Below are 26,785 nucleotides of genomic sequence, written 5' to 3'. Positions count from 1 at the left end.
ACTAGTTTAAGATAGGATTTATCAGTATTACTATTTCTTTGTCACGCACTTTGTCACTTTGTCACAGAAGCTTCTGTATGATTTGCTGGCACTGAAGTAACGGCACTTACAGATAAACAATGAGAACAGCGGAAGATGTGATGTGAAAAAATATCTGTAATATTTTACGTAGCATAGGCTCACATTTTCACACACATCTAGGTAAATAGGAAGCCCATGGTTATTTTCTTGTGGGCTTTAGGTGCCCTGAAACCTCAACGGTGCTGAAGTCAATTTAAAAAAAGGAAATTCAGGCACCTATGTTAACAAAAAGAGCAGATTCCTTATAAAGGTGTTTAGGCTTCCAAGTTCACATGCTGTCAAAGAGATTTGTGCAGCCAAACAATTTGGGTATCTGTGCTTCATATTTAGCCACAAGAATGTTCTAACTGTGAAGAAACCTTTTTTCAGGTCTTGCTCCTCAGTGTTGGTCTTATGTTCATAAAATGACATTTATTTTTGCAAAAAATGAGTGATACTAAGAAATTCCCCAAGATGCTTTGAAGCAGGTCTAAAAACTATGCATTTATTGGGAGCAGAAGGCAGAAGCAGGGGCTCCTAAGAAGCATGATTTCAGCTTTCAAGGAATATCGGGCCAATACTCTACTGTATCTTTGGGGATTAGAATAGAAGTGACTAAGGGCAGGTCCATACAGCTATGGTATTCCTGGTATAATTGGACGATAATGTGTGAGACATTAAATCTACCCATAGCATCCTTGCATTGATTCAGCATCTAAAAAAGTCTTTTCATCTTTTAAAATACAGAGCCAATTGTAACATTCCAGTACTAAAATGACAGATGTAATTCTTCTAGTTATATTAACTTTATTTAGCTATTCTTAATTTTATATAACTTTAATTTATCTTAAAATAAAGATGTATACTTTTCAAATACAATATTCCTTGACATGGCCAGTTCATTTTTTTTTTCTTCCAGTTCAGTTTAGATCATCATATTTATACCATTTGCTTGCTGACCTCTCACATCAGCTTTTACAGCAGCTTTCAAGAAGGTAACTGATTTCACGGTTCAGAGCAATGATGATCCTTCAGAACAAAGGTTTGAAGCCAGAGATAGTTGGAAAAATGCAGATAGCATAAAAATATAAATATATATATCCCTCCCACAAAAATACCATCTTTTCAGGTCAGAACAGAATAGTCATTCTTTAACACTTTGTATAGAATTTAAGAAAACATCCCTGAACCTATTTGTTCTTCCAAGATCATACCCAGCCATTTCCCTGCAGGCTGATTTCACACTGTTATTCCAGTGAGTGACTGTGTCTTCGATGAAATGGTCTGTTTCCCTGTGCTTTAAGCATCCTCTTGGCCCTGGAATGTTAGTGTAATATGAAATATGATGACACATTTTTCTTTTACAGTGCTCTCCATGTTGGATATATTGACAAGTAGGTGTAAAGTGTCTTCTGTTTGCTAGCTGCTCTGTCAGCTGCCGTGGACATACCCTTGACTGCAAGTTCCCCTTGCCCAATCAGATTGCTGTGCCAGTGTTTTCCTTGACATATATATAATAAAATGGTTGTGCTGACATCCTGGGCACGTTGACTTGTTACTGACCAAGAGTGGGTGGAACAGCAAGGCACAGAAAATCCACTATACATTCTAACATTTAGGCTTTATCCTTTATTAGGTAGTGAGTAAGAGACATAAAAAGAATTGAGTTTGTTGTTTACAGCTGAAATTTAAGAGACTTGTGTGAACAAAAACTTGTTCCATAGAGCACTGTGACAAAAGAGGTCCAAGAAAACTGAAGGTGTCATTGCAAATTAGCTGATGTAAGTTGTTGGAATGACACTCTCTATTTCTAGCAAAACTTGTTTTAACTCTGCCTTTAGTACTGTGCCTCCATACATGCCACAGGCCACATTTTGGCAAGGATCAGTCTGTTGATTTTGATGGCATCACAACAACATGGCAGGATGTACAGTGGGTGTCCGTGCACCAGAAGGCTGTGCGTAAGAGCCTACAGCACATTTGTGGATCTCCCCTTTTCCCATCTACGTGTATTTTCATGGGGAAAAGATTGCCTGCCCAGACCTTCTCCCTTCCCAAAACGCCTGTCCTCCTCTGCTCATTTAGCAAGCTGCTCCTTACACAGGCTATAACAAAAGGCTCTGGAGACACATGGTGGTTCATGGAGCACAGCTTGAAAACCGGTGCCCTATTCAAGGAAGAATCTGAACACAGCTGGCAATGGCACTACAACTTCTGCAAAAAGATGGAAGGTTGAAAGCAGGCTTAAAAGACCAAGACCAAGGTTTTGCAAAGAGGAGTTGAACCTTGCTACACTATATTTATGTACCCAAATAAAAGGAAACATTTTCTAAATTGAGTGTTAGGTGCAGATTTTGAAGGCTGGCCTGATTACTGACTCTTTACTGGGAGCTGTAGAGTAGGGAGCCCTTTTAAATGTCAGCCCCTAGTTATTCAGGTGCCTAAACTTAGCTTCAGGAACTTATTCATACTCATCTTGTTTTGGAAATTGGGCGAAAGCAATCCAGCTAGTAACCAGCCCTGAAATCACCATCGCATGTTCTTCATGGCTACATAGGAGTGAATTAAATATAACCAAAAGCCCATTTCATTTCAAGGCACGAATATTTGCAAATAAACTGGATGAAATACAAATACATAATATAGAACTTATTTTAATACTTCTAGATAAATAAATGCATCTCTTTGGAATTCTTTGGACACAGACATCCATGGAACCTCTTCCTTCTCTCTTTTTATATATATTTTTTTATAAAATCTAAATGCAGAGAGTTTTAAAAAATGGCAAATACCAATGTATATGGAAAGCTCACTGATGAACTGCAAGTCAAAAGTGCTGTATATTCCCATCATCTATATCTCCCAAATGTCCATATTAACCACAGGCAGTATTACATAGCAACCACATGGTCAATATTTTGCATTACTACCTTTTAATAAAATCTTTCAAATCATTTCCCCATTCTAATTTAAATTATGTTTTTAAATTTTATTCCTCCTAAATGTATGGTAGGCATTTCACTTGGCTACACATCAGAGTGGTCGCATGTGACTCAGCAGCACACTCCATAATATTAATGGATACTTTTCAGCTCCCTATGGGAAAAAGCAGGCAACAAGAATCAGATTCAAGAAGTCTATTTTTGTCCTCTGCTGTTTGTTACTTACCACTTAATGACCCACACGTGAAACTCAATGGTTATATAATTATTTTATATAGTAGATTTTCTGTTTATAAGTTATTTTTCTTACTCTAACATATATACAATATATCTATATATACCCCTGATAAATCTTACTTTAAAGGGACACAGTCAACCCCTTTAAGCCTCACAGTAAATATATAAGGCTTTAAGCTGTCCATACATAAAGGTCAGCTACAGAATTCAAGGGTCCCTTCAGATCCTAAAGGTTGTGTTTGTTCCAAACCCACGATGTGCAGTTATCTTGTAATATGTATCTCATGTGTTGCTGTTTACATTTTATAGGTATATTAAGACCTTTTATATCACATCAGTAGGAAATAAAACAAGATAATAAATCTGTTTCTAAGACTAAGCCTACTGCAAAAAATGTTACCTGTATCTACAGACTCTCCCACTGGTGTGATATAAAAATAATATGTGCCATTCTTGGGATGAAATTCTGGCTACATTGCAGTCAGGAGGAACCTTATACTGACTTAAATGAGGCCAGGATTTCTCTCCTGCTTTTCATTTGCTAGTTATGACTATGTGTAACCAAATTGTGTCTTCCCTCTGCTCAACACTAAAGTGTCAGGCCTGTTTCATGACAAGAGTGTATTTTTTGCTGTCCACTGGCATGCCTTACACGTTGATCTATCCTGTATGTATTACACCTTTTGAATATACAGACACTGTACACATACATTCTCAGCTAAATAAAAGCGTGACCTATTCTGTGTACAGCATCTGGATTTTTTTTTCACCCCACTAAATCTTCTTTATTGTTTACTTTGCCCTAAGCATAGATTATCTTCACGTCCATTCTTCTATGGGTGAGGAAAACAATTTTTGCTCACCAGGAACAGCTCCACATTATTGTCATCATTTTTGACTACTTACCAAAGTGATATAATTTGTTCATTTTATCTTTTACAACTCAGTTAGAAACCTAGTGGCATAGATAGAGACACAATACTACTGTTTTACAAGACATCTATTGTATCTACTTTTGTTCAGATAAATACCCAGTAACTGCTGATTTGGCAGAAGGATTGGTAAGGGTTCTACTATTCACAGTGTTTCTTTTTTTCTTTTTTCTTTAATCTACAGAATAAAGTATTTTATGTACATTGGAACCAGTTAATGCCCTTTAGACAAATTTGTAAGTTGTTTCATAAAGCAGGAAAGACATTGCAGGGAAATATGTGCCAAAAAGCACAGTCAAAAGGCTTCATAAGTTTTATATGTCACTACAAGTCAATGCTGGAGATCACTTCTAAAATGACCAACACTCAAGAGGAATGTTCTCATCTGGAGAAAATACTGCCCATTCCTCCTTCTAGAATTTGTTCAGTTCTCTATCAAAAGTCCTGGCTCTTCATATATACTTTAAACTATAAATAAACACTGCATAGTTCAATGTTCTTGATTTTTTGTTTGTTTGTTTTGATTTGAAAAATTATTGCAGTACAATTAATTCCTGTTCGGAGTTCAGTAAGGAGCAAACAGCACGGGAGTATGGGTGGTCCGTATAGGCCCTGGAGCTGGTCGTAGGAGTGCTGGAGGAAGTGCTGAAGTCTGGAAAAGGGTGGCTGCTGGGGCTGTTCGAAGACTGAAGGGGGAATTCACAGCCACCGCAGCAGCTGCTGCTGCAGCTGCTAGCGGATTTGGTAAAATTCGTGGAGCCATCGGCTTTGAGGGTTCCTTTGAAAATACTAATTTTACCTGTGGGGAAGAGAGAAAACAAACAAACAGATAGACATAATTTGTTCGTGGTAGCTACACAACAAGGAATTTGACTTAAGATTATAAGTGCAAAAGCAAGTAAGAAAGGCCTTATAGTGGCTACTGATCTACAAGCTGCAGGCTTGCAACAGGAGATACGGTCTTGCGTATCGGACAAGGGTGAGCAGGATTCAGTTGGGGACAAAGAGTTTCAATGTTCATGCCTTATCACTGAGACTTATCATTTAATACGAGATTGGAAATCAAAGTAAACCTAAAAGGGGGCTGGGCGATCTGCACCAAACTAAAGCTGCACATACCCTGCAAGAATTAAATAAAGAAGAATTAGCCATCACTTAAAAGACCTACACCTGGACAGCTTTATGATAGAGACCAGAGCAGAATGAAAACATATCCTGTTCCCTGGTCTGGCTAAGAAGGTACTTTTGGTTTTATCATTAGGATGCAAGTTCTACTTAAAATTAAAATCTCCAACTAGGTCCTCTTCATTAACTCCTTTAATAACAAGCAAATAAACAAAGCTTATCTTGCACAGTTATGAAAATCTGCCATGAAAAACACTTGTCTGTATCAGTTAGTATGGTGCCAAACCATACTATGGCATTTTTGTTACTGTCACTGAGGCTTCTGTTTTAAAAACATTTAAATCATGAGTCTTGTGCATTACCAAATGGAATTTGAAAAACTCCTCATTTGGAGTTTCCAAAAAGAAAAAAAATAAACTCAAGCTTTTCCCAGACTGATTGAAAATACTCACAGAAGTCCATTATTATTTAAGCAAATTTATATTTGGTATGCATACAAATGAACATCAGAGTAGTTTATATAGATTTCTGCAGATTTCTATGGAATTTCAAGTTTCTAATGAGAAGCCAAGAGCCTGAATACCTTTGTTGTTCTGGTTTTATAACTGTGAAATAAGAACAGAAAACCATAAAAGTTCCCATTGGCTCTGAGGGACTTTTGGTGGGTCTGTGTCCTGGCATGACCTGAGGCCCTTTGCCAAGAACACAAACCTGAATATGTGGTATTGAATATACAGAATATGAATACATGTACTATGCTGTGGTACAACTCAGTGTAAGTATGGACACTTCTCACTCACAGGGAAATCAGTTTCTCATCCTTGAATTTAAAGGGGCTTTCAAATAATTAACTTGCACTATATCAGCCTGATATTTTCCACTGAACAGTACCATGGTGAGTGAATAGTCAGAAAGTAAGGACAGGAGTAGTCTGGCATGAACCACCAGCGAGTTTCATCATTGCACTATCACCATATTCCAAAAAATCTGTTGTTTTTTACCAGCCAGATGGGTACAGGATTTTGACTTTTCCTAATACCCTTTGGCAGCTCTGCTGCTCTCAAGGTCCTTTAAAGCTCTGGGAGAGATACTCAGAGAGGACCAGATTCTGTAATTCTCTTAATAATGGATGCTATATACAAATTCCTCACGGTGCCTATGAAAAGCAATGATCTGAGCTTTTCCTTGATCAGTGCTACACCCATCGATCCAAGCTGTCTTCTTCCCTTGCTAGGCATTTGTATTTTTCCTCCTTTCTGACATTTTTAGTAAATAGTTTTTTCAGCCTTCTTTAGAACAGACAAGAAATAAAAACTCGTGCTCTCTCTCTCAAAAAAAAAAAAAAAAAAGATCCTGAGTACAAACTACAAAAATACCTCAGCCCAAATCAACAGGGCTCTGGCTATGGTCTGGAACTCCCAGTGAAGGATTTTTTTCATAAGAGCTATTTCGTTGCAGAAAATTTGATCTATCAAACACCTGATAATGTCTTTCAGTGTAGTATAACCTCTTTTCAGTGTAGTATTTTATACATGACGGACACTTGTGGCTTGAAGAAATATCAAGTAAGTCCCAATAACACAAGATTTCTTAAACTCTGAAATAGTACTGTGGGAATTCATAAAGCTTCTTTCTCTGAAGCATGCAAAACTAGTCCAGACAAAGCAGTACAAATGACATCGAAAACATGGCATTAGAAAGTTTTTGGTCTAGAAAAGCTATGAAAAGGTAGTACGTCCTTTTTTTAACTTCTGTAGAAAAAAAAATTTGTGATGCTCATACATTTTTTGTCATGAAGAACAAAGATCTGATGCAACTGTTTATATTAAAAGGCTAGGACTATCTTGCCCTTCTTGGAGGAATAAGGAAGTTCTAATGAAGTTAGATAGCTTTTCAGTTAATTTATCAACATGGTTCTGATTTCAAGATAGCTGCAAGACCAATAATACTTAGCATATACAGTATCTTCAACCTTCATTTCAAACCTCTCTGCAAGTACTAATTAACACACAGGTCAACATTAAGAGTAAAGTATCCATTATTTGTTTCATTTCCAATGATGTAAACTAATGGACAGTAAATGAGTTGAAAAATTAACGGGGAGTAAAGAAAAAGTCTAGAGCTCATCAAAAACATTCACATTCAAAGTAAAATTAGCACATCTTTGGCTTGTTGCTATGCCATTCTGCATTTCAAGTGACAGCAATTTTGGTATTTTTTCTGTTGGAAAACAAAAAGACTAAATGGACAACTGTTCTCATCCTTTCTCAGTGCAGCCTCCATTCTACTACATATATCTGTTCATTTATTGCTAACTCATTCTCTCCTTCATAAATTCCCTTTGCCTCTTTGCTCACCTCTGCCCTGACTTGTATATTATGAGCAACTGGGAGTGAGGGAGCAGGAAAAGGACATGTTGCCTTTGTTTATCTATGCAACAACTAAATGTCCTTGATCTTTGGCTGGAGTTCTCAGAAATCACCATTACATAAATCGGCAAATAGAGAACTGTGCACAACAGTAATGTAATAGTTATTTTCATCCTTTGGGAAAAAAATGAATTTCCTAAAGGAATAATAATCCTGTCAGAGAAGCTTTAGTGATTCCATATCCTGCTTACTTAATAACATATTTCCTATTCCTTTCAGTATAGTTTATATGTATTGGAGACCTTGGTCTTCCTGGTGGATTACTGAAAAACCCTCTGGGGTTATTTCTCTCCTAGAGGATCTACCAGAATGGTGCGCTGCATTATGCTACAACATCTAGAAAAGCTCCTACCCAACTGAATCATGCATGAATACACCTATCATGAGGGCTGCCCTAACAAGGACACACGTTCTGTTGTCAAGAAAAAAGCTGTCACTCAAATAGAAATGTGTTTTCACAGAAAAAAGCTCCATATTCTGCCTGCGTTAGAGAAGATGGTCAAGGAATAAGGGCTAATCTCTATGAGGCCAATGAATCAACATCCTCCCCCTGCCAAAACCACCTATAAACTCTTACAAAACACCATGGCACATAAAACAATAATGCAGTTTATTTGATGGAGATAAATGTCAGATGTTTCACTATCCCACCCACAATATAAATTGTTTCTTAACTAATGGCAGGATCCTATGAGGGTTTTTTATTAAAAAGTAAACCTTTTTCTCAGCTTGTGAAGCTAGTAAGAACTGTGTTTCAGACAGTTTATCCTGGCAGTCAAAAATATGACCAGAACCATCCTGAAACTGAGTGGAATGAAATGAGAGATGGATTTTTTTAATTGTTTCAATTGCTATCTGAATAATGTTCTAAATAAGGATGGAAAAAAGGTTTTATGTTTTATGGAGTTTTATTTAGTCATTTCATCACTATTGTCCTTGGTGAAAACTGGAAAAATCTTGTTTGACATCTGGATGCTTTTTTCATCTGTTGCTCTCTAACGAACTTTGAAACAAGTTTCTTTTCTGAGGTTATTCAGAGTAGCTACAAGAAATGAGGACCCACAAGGTTGTGGTCCACATCCTCCAAAGTATACTAAAAGTCCCTTGTGGGCTTCCAGAGGCTCATTGAGACACTTGTATACTCCCATTGCTTACACTATTCCTCCAATTTTAAACATTTTTCCACTTACATTTTCTAAAAACCCTATTCAGCAGGGTTAAAATAAAAAGTAAAATGAAAAGGTGATTGGCTTACCCCTAGAGGATGTGCTCCCTTTTGGAGTTTGTTGTAAGGGCTGTATTTAGGTTTAGGCGGCTTCCCAGCAGCTCTGTCTTTGTGCCTTCTACTGCTTATGTGCTGTTAAAACACATTTGGGAAAAAAGAAAAGTTATATTTCCTTAATAGATCATTTTAGATACTGCTTTACACAAGGGTGCTCCTATACTGAAGGCTATTGCTGTCCACAACAGCATTACTTTGACTAACTCCGTAACGAATAGGAATAGGGTCTGTTCTAATTTGAACGATCCTTTGTGCATCACATATTGGGACTGTGATTTTCCACAGTTCAACCCTGCTTCCACTGTAGTCAATGATTTCCTCACCTTTCTTAACTTCAACAGGACCTGAATCAGGTCAAAGATAGAAGACTTTGAAAAATTAGTCCTTATCTCTATAAAGCACCTATCAATTCAATCCATTGCTGATAGAAAGTTTTGAAAGAAGATTAGCTTGTAGAGCATCCCTTATTCAGGGGAAAAAAAAAGTCACAAAATTGTTTAAATCCCTATGAAGCCTAGTTATCCTGTTAAGATTTCAGCTGAAAGATGGTTGCATGTCAAACTAAGTGCCAGTCAAAAAACCTCACAAAGTCCATTATCTTCTTCATAAAATCTATGAGATTTTACAAGAACTCTTCTACACAGACTTTATTGCAGTATTAGATGCAAGGGACCTTTTTCAGAACTATATTTTAACTTTGACTTTCATTCTCAAGAGAGTTCTCGCAAAAAAAAGACAAATAACTGGACTTTTTTTTTTCTGAAAGCAGAAGACAAGTACTGATATCGTCCATTACAGAATTTATCTTCATTCTTGTAAAGTTCCTTAACAAGTATTTAATTCCAAAAGGCATATGGAATTAAACTAAGTGTTTTTCACGACAAAGGCTTTGTTCATCTGAAGAATGACTGAACATAACTTAGTGTAATTGCAATTTAGAGGTCATGCTTCTCAGTTACAGAGTAACACTGATAAAAAAATATTACAAATCCTCTCCATCCCACATTTCTAAGCAGGTTATTCAGTGATTTGCAAAAACACTGGCTGCACCCACCTTCACATCTCTGTCAAGGCAAATATCATGCAGTACACTAAATGGCAGGGTTTATTAGCTCACGACAATTATAACCGTCTAAAGATAGTTGTAACGTTGCAGCTTACAGCTTCTATAACTCTTTAAGATGCATATATAATCAAGAGTTTTTGAGAAAATATATTCCGTGCAAGGGAAAATCATATCCAAAGCAAAACGTACAGGGCGAGAGGCACGTACAAAGGGCAAAATCTGTAAGCTCCATTTGGATGTGAACTGTTAGACTGACGCGTGCTGATTGTGTTGGTACTTGATCACCATGAAAACAAAGAACAGCCAAGGATTCACACTCTGCAAGCTAGCTGAGTACCTGTTTCAGTTGTGTCTCAGAGTTTACGTGCACATCACATATTTCACAGTGAAATGTTTTGTTCTGAAGGCCTGTGTTTCCTTTATTCACAGGTCCTTTGCCTTTTACGCCTGCCCGGGGAAAGGCTTTTATGGTTCCACTTCCATTCCGAGCTTCCAGCATAGTTTTGTGCTTAGTCCCTGGAGACATTAGAAATGGGAAACAGAAACAACTTTCATTGTTTTATTTTCTTTTTAAAGGAAAATGATATGAACTTCAGCTTGGTGCCACGTGCTATCCTTGGGATATGCCTGTGTTTGTCTGTATCGGATTCATACCAATGTAACAATATTTCACATCTGATATTTAATTATTAAATTACATACCTGTAGGTAATGCACTAGAACAAAGCAGCCACACCAGCAAGTAGTGGCACAATCAGGTATCCTTATGTGAAGTTAAATGGGTGTGACTTTTCTCATTAACTCCTGCTGCTAATAAGACCTGAATTGTAGCTGCAAAGGAAGAGTAAGTTAGCTATTAAAGATGTAGTTGGCTTTGATTTGTAGTCCTCCTGAATGGATTGACAAACAGTGTGCATCTGGTAGCTTACACTTAAATCCCAAACCAAAAAGGGACAGAGGTTCCTGGCAGCAACATATGGATTCTTAATTGCCTGGGCAGAAACCAAAACATGTGAGCAACATACATGTGAGAAAAATGCACTTGCATTTTTCATTAAAATAAAGATTGGATAGAAAACAGTAGTGTCCTCTTGCTTTACTGTTATTCAGCCCGAAGAGTTGTTGGCTTCCACACAGGTAGTCTGTGATGATAATGGACTACTACCGTGTACAGAGTTAGTTTTCCACTGATAATTGTTGTATGCATCCACATGTACACTTTTACAAGCATGCGTGTGTGTGAGCACACACAGTTTATCAGCACAGACAGCAAAAACTTGGAGGGTTCTGTTTAAATATTCAGATTAATGTTTTGGCCCTCATCTTGATCAGAAAAATGTTTAGAGTCTAACCCTCATATGAAGTTAAATAGGTTAAATGGGTACAGTTTTATGAACTTGAATTTTCACCAGTTCAAGATCTGGCATACAGCAAACACAGCATTCAAAACTGATTAGGCTTTGTTTCTCATGAATACCAACAAATTATAATTTCTTTTTGAATTTAAGTGGATTCTATAGACATGCCAAAGTTATTTCTTTTTTTATTACATCATAGAACCATTGATCATCTTGCTTCAGGTATATCATCACTGTCTCTATGTTTCAGACCTAAGGTTCTCTACCTGTCTCCTAACTCTGTTTACCCTGCTGGCAGGTAACCCCTGACATCCAAAATCAGGAGTTTTTCTGCAGGACTGTTATAGGTGGTCACTGCCATCATATTAAATCCCAAGATCTTTTAAGCCTGCTCACCATAAAGCCAATCAATATCATGCTTAAAACAGTGACTGTGAATGATGGTGCTCTACTACTGGAAATTATCAATGCTACTAACTCATAACAAGAAAAGGCTCTAAAATTTAAGAAAGATGAAGGTAAACAGTCACCCGTTCAACTTCCATGCAGCAGTTGCTATGGGTTGATGAAAACAAAGGAAAAATATACGTAATTTAAACAAGTTATTAACAGACAATATGGAGCTAAGAATTCTAACTCTCATCATTGAACTCTGACTGACTGGTGCTCCCTCTTTCAGCCTTAATTTGTTAGATTTCAAACAAAACTAATGGCATTTATACTCAGTTTGCTAGCTGGCACAAACAAAGGTATGCAAACTCTGAACACCAAAGGTAATGAACCATGAGCTGTCATTTAGCTCTATAAGGTTTGGAAGCTGCAAAAGCTAAAATGTAAGAAAACGGGTAACTTGCATGCAATAAAATTCCTTTCTTCCCCCTTTATGAAAGCCTCTTTGCCTGTTATTTTTATTCTTTAATAGTTAATGAATTCCATGTAATTGCCAGTTTTCTGCCACCTCTTTGTCCCCTGCTGCAAGAGATCTAATCTATTCAGAAGATAATTGCAGAGCTCTTGAGACAGAAGGGAAAAAAGGAAGAAAGCAAGCACTGCTCCATCTCACCACTGTTGTGCGCCTCCAGCTGCGAGGCAGAGTTGACAGCGACTTTGCATAGTGAACAGTACAGCAGTCTTTTTGCTTTTTCCTCCTCAGTCTCAACGGAAGGGCATGTGGTGCTGCTAGTGGCTGTCGTGGGGATTTTCTCCACTTTAGAGGTGATCTCAGTTGTCATAACACTGCTCTTCCGGATTTCCACGGTTGTCGTCGTTGATATTGCTGGTGTCCCTGTGGTAACATCTGCGGGCAAAGAGAGGAGATGGAAGGAAACAAAAAAAACCCGTTGTGACCTTTGGCATTTGCTTGTTTGCACCCTAACGCTGTAACCATATGGAGAGCCAGATCATGCTGGTGATGGTTTGACTAATAGTAATGAACTAAATCTGACCTTATTCTTTGTATTTTGCGTGGTTACAAAATACAGTGCTCCCATGTATCGAAATGCCACGTATTCTGTCGCCTGCATTGTGTTAACACCCAGTAAATACAGAATACATAAATTGAAAAGACAGGTCATTAAGACTGTACTGTACAAGTGAAAGATAATCCACTAAAAGAGGTCATGTACATTACCAGTACAAGAGGCAGTTAAAATTTATATGCAGCACTTCAGATGCATAAAATGTTAAATTGCTACCTCACTTGATATTAGCCAAAACTAATATTAAATGAAGTTAATTATTAATACACAGTATGAATTTATCCATACATTATTACACATTATTATATAATAATAACACATACTAATAACAGTAATTAAATATGCAATGTTCTATATCTGAGACCTACACAAACACAAGATTTCCATTCTGCCTCTCAGTGGTATGTTGGAAAACCATAAGCATGTTATATACCTAAAAAGCATGTTATATACCTAAATCTATTTGGACACCTAGTGCTTGCATCTAAGAACTCATGCTTTTTCCATATTTTTCAAATCCAAGAGAAGGAAAATAGACAATGATATTGTGGTTTGAATAATATATACATGGCATTTGTACATGGCAGTATCATTCGGTAGTTAAGTACTTTGCAGGTTAGAGGACAGTAAGACCCAGGGCTGAGCCAGTGTAGAAGATGGCAAGTAAGGGACAGGAGCTGTTCTGCCTTTGCAGTGTTGTATTTTGTCATATTAAGCCTACTGAGTAGCAGCTTCCCCCATAACAAATCTTAGTTACTTTACTGAGATATTCCTGGAGTTGGGTACTTTCCAACATAGACAGCTCATTTTGGTTTCATACATCCCTTGGTGTTAGTGGTGCTCTACGTGTACTATGCTTTATTCATTGCCATCTATTAGAATAGGCAAAATAAAACCTCTTTTGCTTATAGATCGCAGTATGTGCTGTGATGCAGGAGGGACACAACTAACTGATGCTGCAGAGGTGTGTTTCAGACTAATGCTATTCAACACCTTCATGAATGAAGAACATGCCTAATAACTTAGTAGACAATAGCAAACTGGGAGCAAGCACAAACATACTGAGAGAAATTATTCAAAACAGGTTCAACGTATTGGAGAAACAGTCTAGAAAATTAGATGTTTTCCAGTAAAGACAATTGCAGGAATCCACACTCAGTAGGATTAATCTGATCTATTAAAACAGGATGAAGAGCAACAGCCCCAGTACTGCTTTCTCGGAAGAGATTTTTGGGGGTTTGGGTTGTTTTGTTTGTTTTTTTGTTTGCTTGTTTTTCAGAAAAAGCTTTTCATAAGAAGATGAACACAGATCTCTTATATCATCATCATGTTATGAAACTGGTCCCTATCACATTGAAAGTGCAAAGTGAAAGATATATGAAGGTTTTTTTTCCCCTCTAATCAGTGCTGGAGGGCCTGTGTCCAGCCTGGGGACTGCAACATCAAAAAATGACAATTACTTCCTTTGTTGATAATCCAGCAGCAATACAAATGCAAACCAACAAGAGATGGGTTGTGAGGGAGGAAGCCAAAACAAATTAGAGGTTTAGAAAACATGGGCTGTGAATATGGAAAATGAAGGGTAAACACTGACAACATTTTTCATCTCTGTAGAAGGTAGCTAAAAATAAGAGAATAAACTCTTCTCCCTGATCCCTCCTAATAGGACAAGGACTATTGGATTACATCAAGAGAGACTTAGATTAGACATCAGGAAATTCTTTCTAATATTAAATCTTGTAAAGCCTGAGAATAGCCTGCCTACAGAGATCCAGAATATTGCCTACTGGAGGACTTGAATTGGCTGAACAAATATCTGCAGGAGCAACACAGGTATGATCCCCTTTCAGTCAGTGAGAATAGGACCCTTCAAGCCCTGTCAATTTCTATACATTGTGTATTTTGTAATGTTTCTACACATTCTCCCAGAGGGTATATAAAATTATTATTCATAAAACCAAGAAAGCAGATTTTGTCATGGCAATTCTACATATTGCCAGGTATTAAAGTACACAGCAAAAATAAGGTCCCGCTCAAGGGATAACGTTTGTGTTTTCCTGAGAGTGAGTCTGGAGGTGGTTATATCCTGAAGGTACTAGGGAAGCCAAATAGTGGTGCAGAAGGAATGGTGTTAACTTGATTAATATTCTGTTCTTATTTATTATTTTTTACAGACCAACAATAATGCTTTGGAAGAAAAACTATTTTGAAATATTAAACCTTTTGTTGGGAAACTGATGAGTAAATGAAGCCTTTGTAGATCTGTCCACAAAATTATACATTTAACTAGTCACTACTTTCCCATCCCAGAGAATCCATGTCGGGATTGGCTTTCCTTCAGTTGAAAGTTGGTGCAGTGAAATTATTTTTCTCTAAAGCCCATTCCCAGCAGTATATAACACGGCTTTTAAAAGTTCAGTTTCTCCATCCTGGAACTGCTGTACAGTAGTAGGTCTAGCCAATGTACTTTCCTGGTGAAAAGGAAGGCAGAAGGCAGACAGCACCAGGGAGAGGGAAGGAAAAGAGAGAAGACATTAACATTCTCTAAGGATTGATGGAAAGGTTGGTGCTCATTCTAACCTTGCAGGAAATTAGGTATGCATATCAATCACCATTACCAGCTTTGCACTGCAAGGGTCAGTATTTTGCCCTAAGCAAAAGATAGATCATAATTTCTTTATTTTCCATAGGAAAACCTGAGGCAATGAACAAAAAAAAAAAGCTTAACTGCAGATTTTATTCTGCTTCAAATATTTGACCTCCTATATCTATGCTGATCTAATATTTCATCATTTCATTATTTTAAAGTGAAAAGAAAATACAATTGATTATGCTAGTCCTTTTGAGGGTATTTTGATATCCATGCGTGAAAGCAGCACTGGATATCAAAATTAAACTAAAAACGGTAAATGTCATCAGCATATTCTTCAGCTAACAAAAATATCAAAGTTCAGAACATATATTCTGCTCATATACCATTCAAAAGGTACCCTATATTAATACATTATATATTCCACTAATGCAAATGCATTAATGACATCAAAACATATCCAAGAAAACCATCCAAGTTCACCGTCTAAAAGCCATAACACATTTAAAGATGCAAAGCTGCTTGTCCTCATACAAACTTTAGAACTATCTGCAGGAATTAAGGGGAAAACGTTCTAAAAGCTGTCAAGTAGCTTACAAAAAGGGAATTGAAATTCTCCTCTCACCAGAACTTCTAACCTAACCAGCATGTGTCTCTCTGAATATATTACAGTGTTGCTGCCTGTACACAGTTCAGTGCTCTAAATACAGGGTGCAGCATCAAAGGTGTAAGGGATTTAAAACAGCCCAAAACACCAAAAAGGAGAAGGAAGGCATCTGAAGTGGTGCCTTTGAAGACTGAATCAGCATTTCTTAACATTATATTATGACAGTGCTTTAAGAACTATTTCAATAATAAATGATCTAAAATTGAGCTGGAAATTCAGTCACAGTCAAATGGAAGATTTGTCTCTAGTGACGCAGGCTTGCAGCGCTGTGCTATTTTCATACCAGTGGCCTGCAGCAAATATTCATTATTGCAACTGTCACTGCTTGGCTTTGGCATAGAAGCTGATTGCTAATATTGTATGGAACTGGACTCCAGCAGCAAAAAAAGGGAATACTTCAGCATTTACAATAATCCATTTATGCTCCTGGTCTTAATATAGCGACAGAATAAAAATTAAAAATACAAAAAGAATGCAGTAAAAAGTAATCTTGCCCACTGGCAAAATCAAAGATTTATTTTAACAAAAAGACAAAGCCAGATGAAAAACATTCTGTAAGAACTGACTCTTTTGGGTACTACCAGATACTTGCAGTTTTCAGGTGGAAAACTGCAAGTGTGTGATTGAGGTCCTCCTAAGTAAGCGGGATTAATTTTATATCCCAGCTACAAGATTCATGAATTTTCCTTAGGGTGAAGAAACAGAAAATTACAACTCATGTTTTTCTTCTGAGTACGTGAAAGTCTCACTCATCAGTTCTTTCTACTAAGCATACAAATTTCTTATCCTGAAACTATAAATAGACCCACAGAGAGAAAAGTGCTCCGACTTTAAACAAATCACAAATATTTATGACAGTATTTTTTCTTCCACAATCACAAGAGGCATTAATTTAAAAATATCTCATTTAGCACATACCCATGCTTTCTGGTCTCATTTAAACCAAACTTTTCCTTTGACAGAAGAGGATTGAGCTCATGGCTCATAATGCTGTCCAGGAAAAAACAAAAGAAACCTCCAAACAATGCCCCCCCCCGCCCCTCAACTAGAAAGCACATTCTTTCTCATGACAAACAGAACTTGATATGAAATATTTCGCTATACTATAAGACCTCTTAGTATTGCAAAAACATTGTCAGCTGGCTTGCTTGTAGCAAACCCACATCAAGGAACAGAATGCTTCCTTACAGGTGCTTGATACTGGCATGTTCAAAAGAGTCTCAGCATATTATTTTCCTGCCTGTTAAGAACAGGGTCCTTGGTTTCCTTGGGCTGCTTTGAAAATCTCATGTTCTGTGTCCTCTGTGGTAATTACATTTGAAGATAATATGTAATTTCTTTTGAATCTATAAATATAACAGTGGAGTATATTAAAACAAAGTACTATCTCAAAAATAACTGTGCCACTGATTTTTTTTTCGTGCTTGTCTGACTTTCTGTACTCATATGCTAAAACATAAGCATGTGTCCTAGCACATTAGCTGGCTCTGGCACTTAAACAAAACACTTTGAGGAACTTTGACTCAAATGTATCGGCTTCTTCTCCTTTATATGCGCAGAATACAAACTTGCGTATTTTGTGGTTGGTTGATGTTTGGGTCTTTATAATATATTGGACAGAAAATTCTTTCGGTATCATATTATGAAAATTCCAGTCATTAGACGTAGTTTTACATTCAAAACCTGGATCCAATCTATTTTTTATAGATACATCATTCCCAGAAAGAATATCTTTTACTTGGAGAGTCAGAAGTATATTTTTAGAACTCAGAAGGACCCATGGAATCTTTTTTGTAAGAAAAAACTAGTTATAATAGCATGGTTTAGAGAGTTAAGTACTACACAGGTTTTTGTGGTATAAAAGATCAAAGTATCTGAATGACAGTTGCGTAATTCATTACTTTGTGTCAAGACCTTCTTCAGTGAAGTGACATGAAATATGTAAATCATGATATTTACCTGATCTTTTACTGGATGGATATTAATTAATGGGTCCATAGTAGAAGAGTCAAGAGCCCTGAAGTAATAAGCAAAGCTGTGTATGACCAAACAAGAACAGAATTTGAAAATTTTTGACAGTCTGCCTCTTCTGATTTTGTTTTTTAAAAACCAGGTATCCACCTGTTTTTTCTCCCTTCCCCTCTCACTGCCCTGCCTTGTCAGTCACTTTCTTGCTAAAGTTCCTTGTTTCTTTGCTTTGTCTAGGTGTCCATTGTGATTACTTTTGATACGCAGAAAGTAAAAAGCTGAGTGTTTCTAAGGTATCTCCCAAGCCTTTGCTCAAATATACAGAACAAGCACGACTGAGAAACTGAAAGACTGCAAACTTTCCCAGGTCCAGCATGAAAGCCAAATACCAGGAATTTTCTTGGTTTGTAACTGGAGAAGCAATGATCTCAGTATTTTGACCAGTCCCTGTTTTTTAACACTTAAATAAATCACATTATATACAGTGTTCAGCACTCAGAAACAAAGGAGGAAGAAACAAGTGGCTCCACAACAAGTGGCCTTGTTTTACTGCTGCCTCTACTCCATGCTTTCTGGTGACATGCCTTGGTGGTGACCTGATGGGAGTGACACAGAAAAAAGGACGTTTGGTGACAAAGGGTGTCCACAGTGAGAGCAAGAGTGAAGAGGAAGTAGCAAACCACATATTTGCTCTGTGGATTTTTTTTCCTCCAGTTAAACTCAATTCTACCAAGTCCTAAAATGACCTTCTTCATTAATTAGCAGTTCACAATTTTCTAATGAAATTATACCTAATTTTTACTAGCAGTTCCCTTGGTTTAAAGCACAGTTCATTAATCTTGAACAGGATTAACCGCAGAGGGATGACTGCATTCCTGTTGAGGTTAATTGAATGGAGCTGGCAGCAACAGCAACAGCTGGGCGTAAAAGGCCTGTGGAAAGGGAAGGAGGAAGGTAAGGAAATGTCACGCCATGTCCGCGTTTTGGGTTCTCGGGTAAAAGCAGCTGACAAAAATGTGACTGGAAAGAAAAGAGACAATGAGGAGAAACCACTTATTTTTCAAGTTTTTTTAAGCAACTCTTGGTGACAACTAGGTTTGGGTGCTTAGCTATCCTTTCCATCGTATAGATTTCTCCTCAGCCTGGCAGAAGAAAAAATGGCTTTCACTAGCTATGGGAGAAAGGGTTCCCATGCAAGAAGCTGTAGGGGGAAGAATGGGTGGCTGGCTGAAGCCACTCTTGCCATTTAATTAATGAGTCTTGTGTAGTGAAAAATTCAATTTGAAACCAGGACAAAGTGTTTGTTTAAAGGGTGGAGCTCACAGTCAAGTGCAAAGAGGATTTTTGCAGATTGTGGTCTCAGCAGCCTTGCGAAAATAACACATTTTCTATTTTGACTCTAACTTCAAGGCTATAGATAAGGCAGGGTGTTAGATTTCATTTCGATAGTTACATTTTTATTTTGGAGGTTGCAATGTAAACCATTGCTTTTAAGATAAGGAATAAAACATGCACATGGTGGTTTGATCACATATATAGAAGGAAAGCTGTATTACCCTATACATAGGTCTCATGCTTGACAACATCAAAGGCTATGCTGGCAAACTGCCACCAGTTTTATATCTGCACATGCTTCAGTATGCATTTCCCAACTTTTAAGCAAAAATAAACACAATCAAAAATATATTTGTAGTTTATCTTAATGCATGAGCAGAAATTGAGCATCAGTTCAGTTTACCACCAGCAAAAAAGAAGGAATCAAAAACAACTCCTTAAAAACTAAAAGCCCACTAAAGAAAAAGGCTCTGTAATATATACTACAGTAAAATGAATTTGCCTTGAATGTACCTTTCTGCAGCATGGAGGCCAACATGTGCACAGCAGTCCCCATCCATATTATTAACCTCTCTTATCCTCCAAAACAGGCCCGCTGCACATGAGCCGCCTGTTGTTCCCTGGCCCGTACTGAACTCCAAACTCTGCCCAGGGATATCTGGGAGATGTAGCTTTGGCCAGAAGTCATCCAGAGATAGTTATAGCAGTGGAAATGAATGGATGGTTGTGTTCCCATGTCCAGGAACACCCTTGGCACCATGTGAATCACTAGTGCAGACAGTAGTCCAAAATCCCATTTAAAAATAGGTCCTGCCTCACCACCAAGGTGTAGGTGATATGAATTACACGTAGGCAGTAGTGGAGGCAGTACTTCCCCAAGGAGAATTACGGGAGCAACTTTTGTCCGTGTCACTAACAGCAATGGCTTCGAAGTATCACCTCTCCACCCAAACACCTATTAGAACTTTCACAGAATCACAGAATCACAGAATCACTAAGGTTGGAAAGGACCTTCAAGATCATCAAGTCCAACCATTAATCCAGTGCCACCATGTCCCCTAAACCATGTCCTGAAGTGCCACATCCACGCGTTTTTTGAACACTTCCAGAGATGGCGACTCCACCACCTCCCTGGGCAGCCTGTTCCAATGCCTGACCACTCTCTCGGTGAAGAAATTTTTCCTAATATCCAATCTAAACCTCCCCTGGCGCAACTTGAGGCCATTTCCTCTTGTCCGATCGCTGGTTACTTGGGAGAAGAGGCCAACACCCTCGTTGCCACAACCCCCTTTCAGGTAGCTGTAGAGAGCGATAAGGTCAAATCTTTATATATAATCTTTATTTATAATCTTTTACTTTAACTCAAGCCACGTACCTGGAAGAACAAACTGCTGTTACTGAGGCCAGCACGTAACTGATTCAGTCTCTGCCTGCTGCTCCTGCTGCCGCCACATGGCTGTCCTACGGACAGAGGGAAGGAAGCCAAGCTGTTCTCTTTTACCTTGCACTACCAGTGAGGGAAGTGTGCTTTGAAAGGGGCTTTCCTAAACTCCCCATCTCTTTAACAGAGACATAGAGCAGACACAATCCAGGCTATACACTACTGGAGACTGAGAAGTAATTTTCTCAAAACAAGCAGGCTGGCAAAGCCTATTTAAGACTTGATATCAAAAAGAATTTACTGTGGAATCTCTCCCCCAGCAATCTGCCACCAAAAACAAAGAAGTGCGGAGAAGTATTAATCACTGGCAGAAGGAGAGAAAATACATTGCTTTCATTAATCAAATGGAACAAGGAAAGAATGAGTGAACTGCACTGCAGATTGCATAGGATTGCTCTCCATTTTATGCAGGGAGTTGATTTTCTTTTCATTTTAAGCAAGTTGAATGTCCTCTTTTAAACCTCCATCTAAACTTTAAGTTTCAAAACAGATTTATAGTCCTAGAACCTAGAAGTAAATGAAAATAACAAATCCAGCTCAGAATTTCTGAGAACTCTGACTTCTGACCACCCTCATAAGTGTAGTACCTCATGGCATTCTTCTGTCTTGAATCCAGGAATAATTAAAGCTATTCCCTTTACAGCAGCTTACTTCCTTTACTGGAGAGCGTTGCACTAGTAAATCTGGTTTTGGCAACAAACTAATGTTGTGTCTAATATAGGAATTGTCAGAAGCTGTACAAGCATCTGGTGTAACTGTATAACTTTTTTCAGTGGAGTGAAGCGGGGAAGAGCGGTGAGAATACATACATTCTTTCAGACATCTGTCTTGGAGTGCACCGCAAGTGGAGCCTGTAGCAGATGTGTTCTGTAGACTGATCATCAATGGCTTTCTTACAACCATCTGCTCTTCCATAAGTAGTTGTGATACCAAACACCCAAATTTTGGAGTAACAAATTTCACAAGGATTGATGAGAGAACAGAACAGGAGATAGTGGTGTTATTACCCTTAGTCTTTAGAGTAAATAAGTGTTTTGACTTCTCTGCTATCCAGTTTACATTTTTAGTAGTCCCCTTCAATCCAATGGTTTTACGAGGAAATTTTCCTTTGGCTGACCACATACTGTTGGTAACATGTTTCACAAGTTGACAGGCACATCCGAAAAGTCATACCCAGGTGAGTGCCAGGGAAAGGAAATGTCGCTCAATTTCCAGAGAGCCTGTGAAAGGCTCTTTTACTACTTTTACTACTCTTTTACTACTCACAACTGCAGTTACTATGACCATCTGTTTAACTTGCTCTTATATCTCCAGCAGGTTCCATCATCTAAAATAAAACAGTTCCTACTGTTGCCTGCATCTCCTCTACTCCTTCCCCTCTCCAACCCAACACAGGTTGCTTCTTGGCTAGGACTGATAAAAAGGGCTTGTGAAACACCCTGTGTCATCACTGCAGTTAAATACATTGAATGATGTTTACAGAGTGTTGCACAGACAATCCAGACCAGCAAATTCTAAATAACTTGCTGTCATCATAGTTCTTGGCATGATTTACAGGTTTTGTTTTGCTTTTTCTTACTTTTTTTTAAATAAAACAATTATTTTGTGCATCACTATCAGTCTCTGTTGGCTACCACGTGTCAGTCTTTCCTCTACCTTCAGGCAGCCTGCTGCCAACTGAACTATTAGTTTAACTACATTAGTTGGCAGAAGCAACATGTTAAGTAAACCAGTGAGGTTGGACGGCTGGTCTTGGGATTAGGCAAAGAGCAAGAGAAGCCTGTCTGCATCAGTCATTTAGTGAGTTCCCTCTCATCAAATTTTCTCTTCGTCAGAAGAGTCTGAAAAAACTCTATTCACCTCTTCCAGTGGCCCTCCCTCTGCACCATCCACACATACCCGGCAGAGAGGTTAAGAGTGCTCTGCTGTTTGGGATGTTTATCTAGTCAATACCATAATTTTAGCATGCAAGCTCTCCACAGAAGCAAAATGGAAGAAGTGATGCTTTCCTAGACCAGAAAGTGTTCTTCTGGTGAATTCTATAAAGTCTTTTGCACGCACAGGAACAGTGAAAACCACAAATGTATTTCATAATGGCATCATTCATGGACATCACTCCTAATGTCAAAGCTTATAGAATCAAATATATTATTTGATTTAACCAATTGCACATAAAACAACAATGGGTTTGTATGACTGCTCTTTGACAGAAGAAGCGAGCAGCTGCATATTAATGAAAATTAGCATCAAAATGGCAGTGCCAGACTAGCTTTAGCAAACATTTGCAGGATCTTAGATGAGGTATTTAATTCTTGCTATGCTTTGGCCTTCTCTTATACATCTTGTAAAGCTTATATTAAAGGCCTATGTTATCTGGAAAATTAAAAGTGATATACATTAATACTTATAGTGACGTAGTTAATTCTTTGGACAGTTTTGTCCAACACTTGCAAAGACAAAAGTTCTGTCATGTTGAGTGAAGGTAGCTACGTTGTAAGTGGTGTCAGTCTTAGGCAATTAGTCATAGGCGAAGTCAGAGCTACAATCTGTTTAGAAGAAATGTCATGGAGGGACATTTGAAGAAAACAGCCCTATGCAACAGGAGCTGGGCTGCTAATAATTGCAAACTGTGCTAGTTCTGTAATGGTCGGTCTTTTCAGTTTGTTTTCCAGTAGGGAAGGATATTAATGAGCATAATTACAGTTTTTTGTTAATTTCTTGGTAAACCCAAATTGTCATTCTCTACATGTGCCACATTTTCCTTTGTATGCATTTTTTTCCCTAACAACATAACACAGTAGCAACAGAAGTCGTTTCAGCTTCCCTTCTAAATGTGGCTGTAAATACTACACGACTTACAAGATGATACCCTAGCTCGCTCTGTTATTTTTTTTCCTTTCTTGTACATGACAGTTATTCAGACTTCACTAGATCTGACATCATTCAGACCCAGCATTAGCTCTTAGAAAAGAGAAAGAGAGAAAATGAAAGTTCTCTTTAGGAGTGTAATATACTATACTGCTGGTTCCTTAGTTTTCATTGTCATCTCTCCCATGTACACTATAACAGAGAAAAATACATGAATAAGAGTCAATGAAAGCACCAATACAAACCCTTATATTTGAAAGTTGCCATCATTTGCAGATATTTTATGAATAAGTGAATGTATTTTTCATGTTCATGTTTACACAGTGTCTAGGTGAATAGGTGCAATTTGCTTGTGTCAAGAGCCTTTCAGCCATATAATTATTTGTTAATGAACACGCAAGTTCGAAGTATCACACATCTGCAACAATCAGATCACCATTGCACAGCCACACCTTCACTCATCTTAGCATCAGTGACTTTTCTTTAAAATCAACTTTTCCTTCACAAAAAGTAATATTTTTAGCACTTCTATAATGTCGTCAGATCTTATCTTAACAATTCCAGCTCAAAGACCTACTGAGGAGCAGAATACACAGAGAACAGGGAAAAATAGTAGCAATTGGAGCACATAATTAAAAACAATAATCCAGAATAATTCTGTGTAAGGTCTAGGGGATTGCTGGAGGGCTGGGTTTTTTTACCATGTAGAGTGCATTTGACCTCCTCTTGCCTACTCCTCCTTAATATGTTGCAAAATATAAAAACCATTATGATTAATCATAACCTAAGTTTTAAAATTTTTTCAGGGGAAACCTGCTGCACTTAAAAAAAAAAACATATTTGGATGAAAAACATGGAATTCAGAGCCTAATTCTTTGTATTAGTGTTCAAAAATCTTGGAAAGCAGTTGTAGTATGACCGCATTAGTAGAATAACAGCAGCTGCAACAACAAACTTCTGAACTCCCTTCAGCTTCTGCAGTAATCAGTACGAGAATATTTAAGCATCTCTTTAGCACTGATATATACTATATTAGATGTGTTCTCAGGATCCTAAGGTTGCTACCATTCTATACAAACAAAATTACAAATGGGTTTACTTAGGATCACTTTGCATCACACAACATTTTAGAAAACTCTACACAGGTTGTGAAACATGACAGCACTGCTCTTCTGAAACAAAACTTCAAGTATGCCAGTCCCTGAAATGGAAATACACACTATGAAATGCAGGTTTCAGCCTTCTAGGTAATTTCAGAGTTTCCATTTATGAAAACTAGAAATGATTAATTCACAATGTAAAGAATTTGGCCAACACTTGCGCAAAGTTTCCTGACATAACACTTACGCATTAGCCATTTGGCAGGCAGGTAGATAGCTTGCTTAACTCTTCTTCAGAAAATCTGCATCAGTTGTGACCTTGTAACCCAACTGATTAGCTACAGCCTTAGGAAATATATCTATATAGATTTGTTTTTTGGTTTTTTTGGGTTTTTTTGGTGACTGGGAGAGAAAGACTGTAAATTGACCAGGAAAGAGAATACTGGTTCCTCCCTCTCAAAGCCTCTGAACTGTAGATCAAGTGAATCTATAGAACATCAGATGTCTTGATTCATCATGATGAGAAAAATTTATATACTTGTACAACTGTAAAATTTTTTTGTGAAATGGAAAACAAGAAGGTGGGAAAAATATCCAAAGCAACAAATCCAGGCTTCCGTTATCATGAAAACATTAGCAAAAATCTTGCTGCCTGCCTCCTCTTCAAAGCGCTACACATTGTCTCCCCTCCCTCATAAATTTAAAAATGTGAAATTAGCATGAAAATAATTATACTAGTGCAATCCAAATGTATCATATTTATAATATACAACATTAAAGCAAATGTTTTACCAGTAATTTGGTTTTGAAGCATTTGGCTTCAAAATAAGGCTTCCACCAGTTTTGCCAGAGAGCTACTGTACTGTGCCTCCCAAGTCTATTTATTATATAGCACACAGATATCTGATCTCTGGCATGTCCAGGTGATAGTGAAAGCAAGATTTGTAATGGCTGTGCATTGTTCACACATGCATAGAACAGAAGACACTTCTATCTTTCATTTCCATGGCAGGAAATCACACTGGATAAACAATTGAATATCTACTTCTCCTAAAATGAATTGTGTGACAAAAAATAGCTGAAGGTCAGGGTAGACATGACTGAACTCGTTCAATCTGGAAAGTGTGCTTTGAATCATCAGTAAAATTCTGCAGGAATGGAGAGTCCATAAGTCAGTCATAAACATCACAACTCGGAGATGACAAGCGGTGCTCCAAAACTATGTTTTTATAAACTTGATCTTAACATTTTTTATAAGAAATTAGGGTGAAGTTCCAGCAGGTAGGCAGTGTAATAACCTAAACATAATTCACATCAAACCAAAACCCTTCACTCCTTCTATCCTTAGTCTACACTTGTTAGTATAGTAGACATAATATTCCAACACTTCAAATACTACAGCACGCAGTAGAAGATACAGATTTGAGATGATAAAAGAACTCTTAGAAATACAGTACAATGAAGAATAGACTTCCCAGTTTTACATGGTGAGGCTAAAAAATCACTGAGGTAGAGTGGAGCCACCATTAGCTATAGGAGCTAAGCATTAGGTCCTTTTTTAATATAAGTAGACCTCAGATATAACTGCTTCTTAAGCCCTTCATCTTTTAGGGCTATATATTAAATATTGTTCTAAGTTGCTAACTATCCATAGCACTCACAAAGGCAGCTTGAAACCAAGTAAGGGTAGAAAAGTAAAAATGGAACTCTTGAAAGCAAGCAATGAACACAGCTTCCTATTTACTTTCCCTTCTTTCAAACTGGAATTTTAAAACTTATTTTAAAGGGAAATAAATGCTAGTGGTTGGGGTTTCTTTCCCATAACATTTGTTATACATTTTTGTGTGCACTTTCATGTCTTGTCTGTCTACTTTTCTACTTACGGGAAAAGCCAATAAAAAGCCTCA

General features: G+C 37.6%; 1 protein-coding gene across 1 annotated transcript in view; it reads right to left on the bottom strand.

Moving 5' to 3' along the window:
• Positions 1-4,736: 4,736 nt before the first annotated feature.
• The window catches only part of ZNF385D (zinc finger protein 385D), a gene marked incomplete at both ends in the record, with an annotated part of 433,722 nt that continues 411,673 nt past the window's right edge, over positions 4,737-26,785 (bottom strand). The window contains 4 exons of the mRNA XM_082015332.1: positions 4,737-4,970; positions 8,981-9,082; positions 10,411-10,589; positions 12,495-12,728. Coding sequence (XP_081871458.1) covers positions 4,737-4,970; positions 8,981-9,082; positions 10,411-10,589; positions 12,495-12,728 — 749 coding nt within the window. The remainder of the gene's footprint in view (positions 4,971-8,980; positions 9,083-10,410; positions 10,590-12,494; positions 12,729-26,785) is intronic.

Source organism: Phaethon aethereus (assembly GCF_964289735.1).
Source record: "Phaethon aethereus genome assembly, chromosome: 2".
NCBI lineage: Eukaryota > Metazoa > Chordata > Aves > Phaethontiformes > Phaethontidae > Phaethon > Phaethon aethereus.
The sequence above is the reverse complement of the archived record's forward strand: the minus strand, read 5'-3'. Positions and strand labels throughout refer to the sequence as shown.